The 12,540-nt window shown below is 40.4% G+C and overlaps 1 protein-coding gene across 1 annotated transcript; it reads left to right on the forward strand.

The window, feature by feature from the left end:
* The first annotated feature begins 1,247 nt into the window (after positions 1-1,247).
* Positions 1,248-7,456, forward strand: SERPINB1 (serpin peptidase inhibitor, clade B (ovalbumin), member 1). The gene is made up of 6 exons (XM_010287638.1): positions 1,248-1,415; positions 3,393-3,530; positions 4,343-4,460; positions 5,060-5,202; positions 5,963-6,130; positions 6,877-7,456. The coding sequence occupies exons 1-6, from the start codon at positions 1,248-1,250 to the stop codon at positions 7,276-7,278; spliced, it is 1,137 nt and encodes a 378-aa protein (XP_010285940.1). The 3' UTR covers positions 7,279-7,456.
* Positions 7,457-12,540: the final 5,084 nt, after the last annotated feature.

Genomic DNA, 12,540 nt, shown 5'->3' on the forward strand with positions numbered 1-12,540 from the left:
GGGTTTGTGTCTGGGTTTTTTTTTGGTAGGGGTTTTTTTTAGCATAGAGCTAGATAAAAGAGCATTGCAACGATGCAGGGCGTTTATCCTTCTGGCGGTGGAAGCAGATAGTATTATTTCGCAATTCCTGTAGAAAGACTCTGCTGGAAATACCCAAATTCTGGTGCGAACTCCTCCATGTAGTTGGGTCTGGACAGTAGTTGTAACGGTGTTACTGTGCCGCTGGCCGGGTTGCTGGCGGCAGATGCACCGATGCCTGCGTCTCAAGCCAAACTCCTTGAGGAAACGAGATAGAAACGGCCAAATCCGAAAGTCCCGCTGCAAAGAGAAGCAGGAGTCTGCGCTGGGGGGGCAGGAGGGCTTTACAGCACCGAGCTGCACTGCCACTAGCCTTTGCCTAGGTTTTTGCACCTGACCCAGCCCTCGCACCTTTCGCCCCACCCCGCTCCGAGGGCCTCGGGAGCATCTCACCGAAGGGAATCGCCGCTCCGGCTGCGCGGTGTCAGCCCTGAAGCTTTGTCCGTTTTGCTCTTCGCTTCATGGCGTCGCTAGCCGGTAGGTCGCCTTCAGCTCACCGTGCGCCCCGGGCTCTCTGCCCGCGCGTTTGGGGCCCCGCTGGGGCTCGGGTGCCTTGGTAGCGGGGTGCAGCGCGCAGCTGCTCGCTTTGTTCTCGGCAGAGCAGGCGGGTGAAAATAGTGCTGGTTTACACCGCTGGAAGTAAGCGTGTGCTTAAGCTTTTGGCAGGATTGACGCCTTTTGTGGCACGGTTTGTGCCGTGAAGACAGGCAGCTTGCTGCCTGAAGGGTGTCTAAATCTCCCGGAGCGGTTGCTTTCCGCGCAGGATTCGGGGAGGGGACCTGGGTGGGGGGGAAGCTGCGTGAGTGAGCTCTCTAGGGTGTGCTGGGTCTCTGAGACTAGAAGACTTTGACTTGCAATCCTGCCAGCACACATAACTTCCCAATTCAAGGTAGAAGGCAAGGAATTTTTTTTTTTAAAATAACATCTTTAGAGTTAGTGTGATAGGGAAGATTGGGATCTACAATTTATGTGGGAAAAAATACACTTTTTCAATGTGACTGATGTTTTTTGAAGAAGAAGATGCACTGACAATGAAATTGCTTTTTCTGTACCCAGCTGCAACCAGATTAACCCAGTCTTTACTCTGTGAGTCACACAAGGTTGGGTTAGGTTTTTGAAGAGTGTTTCCCAGAATTCTTAACTGACTCTCTTATTTTTCAGCTATAACCATGGAGAACCTGCGTAATGCCAACAGCAGATTTGCACTTGATTTGCTCAGAAGGTTTAATGAGACCAATCCAAGAGGAAATGTTTTCTTCTCTCCCGTCAGTGTCTCTGCTGCTCTGGCCATGGTCCTTTTAGGGGCCAAAGGTAATACAGAGACCCAAGTGCTGGAGGTTAGTAAAAAAACCAAATAAAAAATCTCTTGCTTTATATTTTATTTACATTAAAAACTGTTGTGTTTTAGAAGAGGGAAAATGAAAGGAGGGTATTATTTTTTATGCGCTCAGGACAAGATTTCTGTCATGCTCACTGAGTCTTCCTCAGGCTTCTTTCTACAGTTATCTTCTGCCTGCCCTGCTCCAGAGCCCTCTTTCCATAATTGCTTTGGCCCTTGTTTCTCACTTAATTTCAGTTAATTTTTGAAGTAGGAAACTAATTTCATTAATTAATCATTCTCTATTTAAATTGACTGGAGTTTGCAGCAGGAAGGCCTTATTAGTTTTTGTTCAGACAGACAAAGAACTATTGCTTTGTAATACAAGGTTGCAAATGATACGCTTATTACTAATAATACTGTGTTATTTTGTAAGAAACATAATAATAATAATAAATAGGTTTATATTTAAAATGTAACAACTATGATAATACATGATGATACTACCTAAGTATCAGTATCTTAATAACAGCACTTGGATACCTCAAATTAGCTGAACCCGCATGCTTATTCTTACCATAGGCTTAGGTTAGGTAGGATAGTTTAAAAAAACTCATTATAAATTGCAAAAATGGTGTATGTAGGAGTGTGCCCATTTCCCCTGAGGCCTCCTGCACGAAAGGGAGTTGGTCACTATTACTTTTCCCCTTTGTTAGGCTAACGCCTGCTAGTGCAAAAGGGCGTGTGAGACTTCTCATTGCAGTCATCGTCATGTACTTGCCTATGAATAATTTCACCTTTGTATTCTGGACTTTAGGAGGAACTGTTTTATACTGTTGAGTGGTGCAGTGCTTACTGAATAAGACAATATAGTCATTTTCTCACTACCTGTGCAAACAGACTTTGAACATAAATGCCATGTAATCAAACTGACAGCCCCACCTAGAATAAACCTACGGATAGGAGTAATCACGCTAAAGGAACTTGGAGAAATAAATGTGTTTCAGCACAATCACGTTCAATAATGCATGTTCCCATACCATAGTGCTTTACTTATGAAAACATAGCTAATTTTGGAGGCAGTGATTGAGAACTGTCAAGGGCTGTTTGCAGGCATGTAGAAATTAGTTTCTGTGATTATAATCCTATTGTTAGTTGCCTCCGTGATGTTTTTGCTCAGCTATTCATATGTACAACAGCTTGCATCAACATGGGCAGCAAGGCCTGACCAAAAGCCCAGTCAGATAAAATGAGGGCTTTCCTTTGAATCCAGTGGCTCTTTCACAGCAGTCTTCCTTACTGAGAAATACATGATTTAAGTTTGAATGCGAATGGCCCTGCTTTGGTCTAGTCTTCCCTGTCAATGAGGTCTGGCAGCTCCTGCTGTCGTATCTGTAAGCCTTGGCGAGCCAGCTTGCCTCTGGGAAAAAAGGTGCTGGTAGAGAGAAGCTGCAGCAATGCATTTGATTAAGATGATATAGTTTGGATTTTTTTTTATATATATGTATAAGCAGTTATGTTTTCATAAAATCATAAAAGATAATTGTCCTAAGTTTGCTTAAGACCTCACCTGTACTAGTTTTGATTGTATGTTCTGAAAAGCAAAACCCCAAGTTCCCATGGGCCAAAGGGGGAAGCAAGAAAGCTAAAGTGTCCCTGTGGCATCGTCTCTCTTTTCAATTCCCCACCTGGGAATGAGTCCTTGTGGCCAGCGGTCCATGGAGGAGAGGCTTGCAGACATCCCACAGACAGGGCTCGGGGTTATGATCAACAGCTTCAGCTGTGAGCATGTATAAACCAGGAGCTGACAGAGGTAGCGTAGCACCAAGAAACAGTTTCATTCATTCTTTGAGGTTTACAGAAGCCTCTAAGCAGCTTGCAGCCTCTTCTTTTCTCTTCAACCTACCTACCTGCTGCATCAGACCCACGCTATAGATATATACAGTATTCTTTTAAGACAGTATTAGCAGCAGTTAGTTCTCTTCTGTTTTTGCAGACGCTTCATTTTGACAAAGTTGGAGATATTCATTCAAGATTTCAGACTCTGACTACGGATATAAACCGAAGCAACGCGCCCTATCTCTTACGGCTTTCCAGTCGGCTTTTTGGAGAGAAGTCCTACAGCTTTTTGCCGGTATGCTGGTGCAGATCATGGTGGTGTGGTGGAACCTGGTGGGAAAACGCAGCTGTTTTAGTATTTATGAAACAGAAATACTTATAGGCATATTTTGTAAACGTTACTGGGCATTTCCAAATCGGCAGGCGTCTGTGCATCCCACCTAAAGGATGTTACGCAGCAAATCCTTTTCATTGTTTGTTTGGTTCTGCTGCTCCTGGGCTCCAGAGAAAAATCCCTTGTCTAGGTTCTTCGTGTCTCATAACATCCCACTCTGTTGCAATCAGCTTTTTAGGATGCAACGAGCTCTGTTTGTTGCAATCAGTTTCGTAGGATGCAACCAGCTTTGTGTCTGTTGCAATCAGGTTTTTAGGATTTTCATTGGTCTAGCACCACATTACTTAAATATTTTTGAAAACACTGTATTTATTTGGGAGGGGATGCCCAATATATCTAAACAATGTGCCTCTTCACCAGTGTGTGAAGTGTGTGTACCTTTGTGTGTACCTAGGCTGCTGTTTTTATCCCTCTTCAGCTCTTTCAGAGAGTTTTGTTTTATCCTAGCTGTGCTTGAGGAGAATGACAGGTAAATATTGCAACACCTGCAGTAAGCACCCCATCAGCTGTATACGTGACAGATGTACTATGAGGCTTACTTCTGAGAGGAGGGAAAAAAAACCCCAACTCCAGAAACCCCTCGGGGAGTGCGGTGTTAGAGGCCCGCCTCAGAGCAGGTGATAATCTGTTTGACATGCACCTTATCTACATCACAAAGACACGTTTGCTTATCTGCAGGCAATGAAAGCTGTTCTTATCATCCCAAAATCTAGGACTTCCTGACGAATACTCAGAAATTATATGGAGCTGATTTGGCTACAGTTGATTTTCTTCAGGCTTGTGATCAAGCCAGGAAAGAAATTAACCAGTGGGTAGAGGAGAAAACTGAAGGTAAACTGCTTTGGTTGATGAAGTAACTGGTAGTGCTTCATACTTCGGGAGCGGGAATAGGCTTTATTTTCTGCTGCCTTTACACCAGTTTAATTTTGCCCTGGGATATTCATGTGATGCGCTGAGAGAACCAGAAAACACCTAAGCAAGACATTTAAACAGTTCCATAAGTCCTGAGACTTCCATTTTTTTTGTGTTCAGGGTGATCAGTGCGGGAGAGATGCCTAAACAGAGATTTATACTCGTGAGTTGGAGGATTTGTTTTAGACAGTCTTAGTTCATATTGTAAACATATTTCTAAATCCAGTAATCCTAACTATGGGTGGTTTATAGTTCTTGTATAATGAGTCATACATGACAGTTTAAGCAACAAATACTACATTTTTGTCAAATTACTGTATATCAAAAGTTATAGTACTATGTGCTATGAAAAAGTATGGTGAAGTAAAGAGACAGGTACCGAAACACACTTTATTACGGAATTGAGTAGTTTGATTTTTGTAGTATTTCTTTGTCATCCGTTTCTTCCTGTGTGTTTTATATGCCATCAATTTATTACAAGATTTTTTTGTGACTACTTTTTTCTGCCCCTTCTGAAGGTAAAATCCCTAATCTGCTGTCTGAAGGCTCAGTTGATAACATGACCAGGCTCGTACTGGTGAACGCTATTTATTTCAAAGGGAACTGGTCAGAAAAGTTTAAAGAAGCCAACACTACTGACATGCCATTTCGGTTAAATAAGGTAATACAGATACATCTTGGTAGTATGTATCTAATGAAAAGGTCAAATAATATAGGTGCTAAAGTGAAGCTTTGCTTACAGATAAAATAATAAAAAAAATAAACAGAAAGCCTTGCATGAATGTTTTCAGTTCACCCAAAGGGTTTTTTATTGATTTTAATATTTTTCTGTATTCAGCAAGCTATTTGTTCTCTCTCTTACTGGAATAATATCAGAGATGATTCTCATGTATAGATTAGGACCCTGCCTGTGCCTAGCAGAGTTTCTGTCTGCTAGCAGTTTCAGCTACTAAGAACTGTGCCTGTTTATGATGCTAGATAAACTGTATTAAAATGATTGCACAGTTTGGGTAAGCCCCATTTTCTTGTTCTATAGTCTGCTTATGTTTACAGCTATACAAGATACTGTATACAGTCATCTGATTTATGCTGAACAGAGTTGATCTTTGTTGACTTTCAACATTGTCATTTTTGGGGCTAGGACAATATAAAGGTGCAGCAACTGAAAGAAATTGTTTCAGTTTCTGCGAGGAATGTGCTATTGAAGCCAAAGGAGAACCAAATATAATACAAACTCATTATGTCTTCAGAAGAAACTGTTATTAAACAGGCAGTCAGGAGTCTGACGAAGACAATTTTATAATCACCTGATATAATGAAGAGTTTTGGCAAGAATGCAATTTTTAACTTGCTTGTTTCCTGTGAGTTCTTTAAATTACTGTTTTCTTAACTGTTACTTCTGTTACCTTTTATCCATCCAGAATGAAAGAAAGACAGTGAGAATGATGTATCAGAAAAACAAATTTCGTTTTGGGTATATCCCTGAAGTGAAGATCCGTGTTTTAGAGCTGCCTTATGATGGAGGAGAACTTAGTATGATCATCCTGTTACCTGATGACATTGAAGATGACTCCACCGGACTGCAGAAGGTGACCCATCTAAGCTAATGCAGTTATTTAATGGATGAGTTCAGCCATTCAGAATTAAAGCCTTAATGAACCCATGTTCTCAGAGCCCTATATCTATGAAGCATATTTTTAGACAATGCTCTACTAGCACTGCAGTAAAGAATAGATGCATGTGCTTCATCAGGAAGGGAAGTTGAGTTCTGGTTTTGTAGCTTGTGTTCATGTGTCCTTTGGCTTGCTGAACTGAACCATGTGAAAACAAATTTAGCTATGAGAGTTACCTTGCCTTGCTTATTTTTTTAAATGACAGAACTGTTCTTTGATTACCTTTGAAAGTCTTTCTTTTCTTAGCCTAAAAGTAGTGAGACTGTTTTCCATTAAATGACCAAAGAACACATCAGCTTCTTTGAGCTCTCTGATGATTATTTTTGTTACTTGTTTTTAATGATGTAATTCCATTTAGTTAGAATAAACTTTAAGAAAGACTGAGTTTAGTTCCTATCAGTGCATGTTTTTCTCTTCTTTACATCGCAGCAAGAAGCAAATGTCTGCATTACTTTGTAAAGTAAAGTAAAAACTGCACTGACTCCACTTGATTTGAATACCATTTGTTTGATCTATATGGAGCTATCAAAGATATGGGTATGGTCATTTTTGTAGAGTTGCTTTATAGTCATATAGTGCCCTATAAAGCCTTGTAAATGTTACTGAAAATGAAATATTTCTACACCGGTGATATGTAATGATCTCTGTCTTTTTAATTCTAGCTGGAAAAGCAGCTTACCTTAGCGAAGCTCCAGGAATGGACAAGTCCACAGCATCTATATTCCACTGATGTTCATGTGCATTTGCCAAAGTTTAAGCTAGAAGAAAGCTATGACCTTAAATCAGATTTAGCCGCTATGGGCTTGTTGGATGTATTTGACAGTGGCAAGGCTGACTTGTCAGGAATGTCAGGGGCACGTGACCTCTTTCTCTCTAAAATTGTCCACAAGGCTTTTGTAGAAGTGAATGAGGAAGGCACGGAAGCTGCAGCTGCCACTGCTGGCATTGCTATGCTCTGCCTGGTTATGGAAGAGGATTTCAATGCTGACCATCCTTTCCTTTTCTTTATTCGCCACAACCCAACGCAAAGCATACTTTTCTTCGGCAGATACGCTTCTCCATAAAAGAGAACTTAGCATTTGCAGACCAGTTTTTGCTGTAGTCAATGAAAGCTTTGCTCCCGAATGAGTTGGATTTTGATGTAGAAAGTTAATGCTCCTGTCTTGAGTTCCTAGTAACTTTGACTGAGATTCTGCTTTTCCCATTAAAACAATCCCAGAGAAACTGAGTAGTAATTTCTTTTTCTTTCTTGAGATTGACATCGTCTTTCATAAGTAGGAAAATCTTAACTGTAGGCAGAAGAAATCTTTTGAAATTGGACTAGAAATACTCTTGGAAGAAACCTGGTATGCATCCTTGCATGGGTTTCTCTGTGTTGACAGCCCCGTGTTGTGATAACTTATAATAAAACTGTCATTCTCTATGCATCTATACTAGGATGTTCTTGGCAAAGCTATTCCTCCCCTGAAGTCTTGCTTTTCAAAGATATCTTAATAAAATACTTCTAAGCACCAAAAGGCATCTTCCTGAACAGCTGAGTTTACCCAGTTCTGTTGTGAAATAGAAGGTCAGATAACATTTGTTTAGAGACATCTATTAATAGAGAAACGATTAAGCTATTGAAACAAAAGTAACCCCTTCCAGTCATTAGCCAGAAAACTTGCAATTCAGCTTTTGAATAAGGAGGAGGAGAAGAAATGACCAAGAACTTTAGGTGATGTGTTTAAAGAGGATTTTTAAAATCTGTAGTCTGGTGCCATCTTAGTTATTGAAAATGTGAAAATGTGTCAGGGTTTAGAAGTTTTAGGTGCTTGAAGCTAATGGGTGCCTTTCTGCAAGTTCAGAAGCTTTCAATGTGACATCAGATTCTGGCCAGAACCTACGTGATCCTTAAAAAGCACTTCAGCTTCCCAGCGGATGACTGTACAATCTGCAATAAATATCTGATGTGTCTCTTTGTGTACAAGGATTCGATATTCTGAGCTGACTTCTACTACGTCTTAATACACAAATGTTTCATACTGTACAACAGCTTTATGCCTAGGAGCCACTGTAATTATGTACTATTAGTGTTCTGTGTTTATTTCTGGAGGTTATTTGCTTGTATCATGTATATTTTGGGTACTGAAACGTTTTCCTGTTCTAAGTGGGGCACGATAATTTCTGTAATTGTAAACTGTATATTAATTTTGCAACAATGTAACAAAGCAACAAATAAAAGCCTTTTTTCTTAAACTTGTGTTCAAAATGGAAATTTCTGCATACAATTTAGTATTTCGGAGTACAAAAATAACTGTCTACCTGAAGGCTAGCTCCAAAGAAAACCACTTGTGCAGCTGTATGAAGTCGTTGGCCTGTTCAGAGCAGGTGAAAATACTGAAAAACAAGTTACTCAGTAGAAGAGATGATTGTGTGAAGCACCAGCTCCCGCTGTAAGCGTAACGGCCCCAGCTGCTCGCACCGCCAAGGAACGGGGAGAGTTCATGTGAAATGGCACAAGCACTGGGTCTGCACATTAGTAAACATGTTTCAGCCTCGGTTGCAAAGGCTCTGGTAAATCTGTAAAGGAGAGTGTGTATTGCAGAGTGCGGATGTGAAGGTAACACCTTCTATGCTGAATGCTTTGAAAAACCAATGCTTTGCAAGTGACATTTAACCCACGCAAAAATTTGAAATGGTTTGACGCTGCGTTACTTCTGGGTTTCTGTGCCTTTGTCTTCAGCCTTTTAACAAATAAAGCTGCTGCTATAGATGGGTTTTGACTAAGTAAGGCTCAAAACCTCTGTTGTAATTACATCCTTATCTTTATATGCTTAAACTCAGTCAAGGCATGCCAGATACATGACATCTGAAGGCTTTTAGGGCTGTAACTACCAGGACATCAGAAGAAAGATAAAACCTTGCATAACAGTACAAATCAGCATAGCTTTATGAGGAGATTCATGTATTTCTTTATTACTCTGGTCTCAGTATTCAGAAGCTGAACTATTATATTGAGGCACATTTGGTTTTTCTACAGATGATATATAAAATAAAATCTCAGTAATAAAGAATCTCAATAAAGTCAGCATTATTTGTGTCACATTCAACCACTTAAAGAAACCCAGCAAACCTGGCAAATATTCCCCTCCCATAATTCATGTCCCACAATTAAGACCATGGGGTGTGTTCTTCCTTCGTACTTTTTTTCTGTGCTTCTGTTAGAACAAGTGACTGACAAGGGCTGACTCCAACAGGGAAGAGAGGAATGTCAACTATATTCACATAAAAAATAAAATGCTGCTTCAGCTGCCTCATGTAAACGACTATTTTTAGAACTACTGAGTGAACACAGGTCTCACTGCGTTCAAAGCTTGGTAATGTTTTAGTATGAGATGCTCTAGCTGAACACCAAGGAAGAAACTAATGAGTTAAAGATACAACAAACAAGATGAGAGACTGTCACATCAGATGTCTCTGTATAAAATCAGGAGCCTAGCCTTAGCCCTAGCTAAGTAGCAATCATAAAGCCACACAGACAATATACAAAACACTTTCCATACATGAAATCTTTTGTTCATGTCAACCTAGCACACTACAAGATTAAAGAGTCAGACTGACTGCAGTTGCATTTCCTAGGAGGGGACCGATAAGTACTTGAGCATCAACTTCCCTGTTCACAACCAACTTCCAACAGGCTGCTGGTTTGAGAAGACAACATGTGAGTTTCTTCCAGTGGAAGAGAGGACTAAGCAGATGGAGATCACCCTCCATTTTGGCCACTCCTAAGCAGACCAGGCGTTATAACAATCCAAAACTCGGAGCAGTACTTGCTCACTGTGATGTGATGAGTAAGCCAGACTTTGTACTAACTGCTTACATAGATGCTTCACAATAGCCATTTGATTTCAGTAACTTAAAAAAAAAAAACCACCACCCATCACCACCATTTGGCTGCTTTCTATCTGATTCATGCAGGTTAAGTTGCTCTTCCTAGAAAGTAAATACTATAGTGTGGGTAAGTAAGAAAGACAGTTATCTCTGGATTTTCAGTCATCTTATCCTAGAGATAAATTTACATAGATGAGTTAACTCAGAGCACGTTTAGTAATACTTTCACTGTTAAATGTTTTTATGTATTTATATATGACCAAAATCCAGGTAGGTACATAAACCTGACCAAGTCCCCAGATGTCTTGGAGACAGATATTTGTCTTGATTTTTTAATATGATTTTATTAGACAGGAACAAGACCGGTGCAATTCACTTGAACCTACTGAGATAAAAAGATGCAATTGAAATCAGAAACTGGCTTTTTTTTTTTACTGTTGTGAACCTATCCACCTCTGTCGTATCATCTTACGGTACCAACTAAATACATATTCTCATCCATATTCATTAAGGGGCCTATGCAATCCCTGACTACTTAATAACAATAAAAGACAAAAACCACAGACAAAACCCTAGAAAGCGCAGCCTGCCTGGAAACATGTTGAACATCCACAGTGGCTGCTGGCAATTCAGATGATGAATTTTCATCACATCAGCCAGAAAATGTTGTATCTTCAGGTTAAATAGATGTTTAAACAACCAGCTTGTATAATCACTTTTGTATTTAAGTCATATAATGGAAAATGATAGACAGTCATTTTGACCAACAACTTTTCTTTCAACACAAGAGAAAACACTCACAGAAAAGGGAAAAAAATGCAGCCCAGAGCTTAAGTGAGGATTTAAACTCTTTGTGCATGGAACACAGTACGATAAAACTAAAATAGAAGTCATGATGTTACATAAATGTTTAGTATAAAAGCCTGGACAACTCCTTACCAGTTGATACTCTTTATCATCCAGTTTTTTATCTATCTCCAAGAGTCAAACTAGCTAAATAATGGAAACAATTAGATAATTTTCTAAAAAACTGCAATGTAATTCATTGGAGGCATTATTTGATTGATGTTTCTGGTCTTGCTATCCATATTTTTGACATTGGTACATTACTATCAGGAGAAACAACTTATAGAAGTACAATGAGGTGGTGAAACACTGGCCCAGGTTGCCAGGAGAGGTGGTAGATGCCCCATCCCTGGGAACATTCCAGGTCAGGTTGGACGGGGCTCTGAGCAACCTGATGTAGTTGAAGATGTCCCTGTTCATTGCAGGGCAGTTGGACTAGATGACCTTGAAAGGTCCCTTCCAACCCAAACTATTCTGTGATTCTAAGTTGTTTCTCACAGGTATTGAATTCCCCAACATGGGCTACATCATGGCCTTTCTCATGGTCTGCGTTACTTCTTAGTGGAACAACTTACATAAGAGAAAAAGAGATTGTCGTATTACAGATTTTGAGGGTGCTCCTTACAGTGGAAGCAACTGTCACCTGATGGCATCCAAATCTCATCCCCAATTTTTTGGTGACACTGCAATATTTTGTATTTCCTTAAAGCTCTACACTCTGAAGATAAATAAACACACCAGTATATCAGCATGCAGTTCTTAAGAAGAGACCATTCTTGCCCTTAAATGAGCTTCAAAAGGTAAGCCCAAGGGACACAATAGACAGAAAACAAAGAAATATACTTCACTCATTTTTAATTTCATTCTTTCATCTTGTGCTTTTGAAGCAATTTCACTAGCAGATTGGCTTCTGCTTGTTGAAAGCAGCATTGCCAATTCTACATGGAGGCTTTACACATCATCCTGAGATGAAATGGACATTTTTGTTTTGGGTGTCTTTCAGAGAGACAGGAAATGGCACAGGGTGAAATGTCCATTTGTGAGTGCATCTGGTCCCGGTGGACTTTTTAATGGGGCATGGTGTTCTTCAAACAGTGGAGATGATGACTCTCTTTCAAGAGGGAATATAAGAGAGATGCACATCAGTAGGAGGGAGAGAGCGAGGAGCAGCCACTCTGTTTCCAGTGTAGCATCTTGCTAATTACCATAGGGAGGAAGGGAAAAGGTAAATAATACTTTGCTTGGAAAGAGGCCACGAGGCACAATGGCTTTGAAACTTTAACTTCTTGTTGCCAGCATTTTAGTATCCCATTAGACTGCACTGTCTGATGGAGCTGTCCTGAAAGACACAATCTCTTTTCACGCAGGACTGCCAGAAAAACCCACAGGGGGTTGAGGAGTGAAGGAGCTCTGAACATTTTGCCAAGCTGTGCTGCCCTCTGAAAGCAAGCACATGCTGCTTAGATTTACTCCAGCACTGGAAGAGATACCCTGACTAACCCTGCTCTGAAACTGGGGGATGGGAGGAGACAACTGATTGTTTCCAAGGAAAGGGAGGAGTAGGAAAAGAAGGTATGAGGCATCCTACCCTGTGTACGCAGTAAGCGCAG

This window comes from Phaethon lepturus, unplaced genomic scaffold, assembly GCF_000687285.1.
Source record: "Phaethon lepturus isolate BGI_N335 unplaced genomic scaffold, ASM68728v1 scaffold8185, whole genome shotgun sequence".
Classification (NCBI taxonomy): Eukaryota; Metazoa; Chordata; class Aves; order Phaethontiformes; family Phaethontidae; genus Phaethon; species Phaethon lepturus.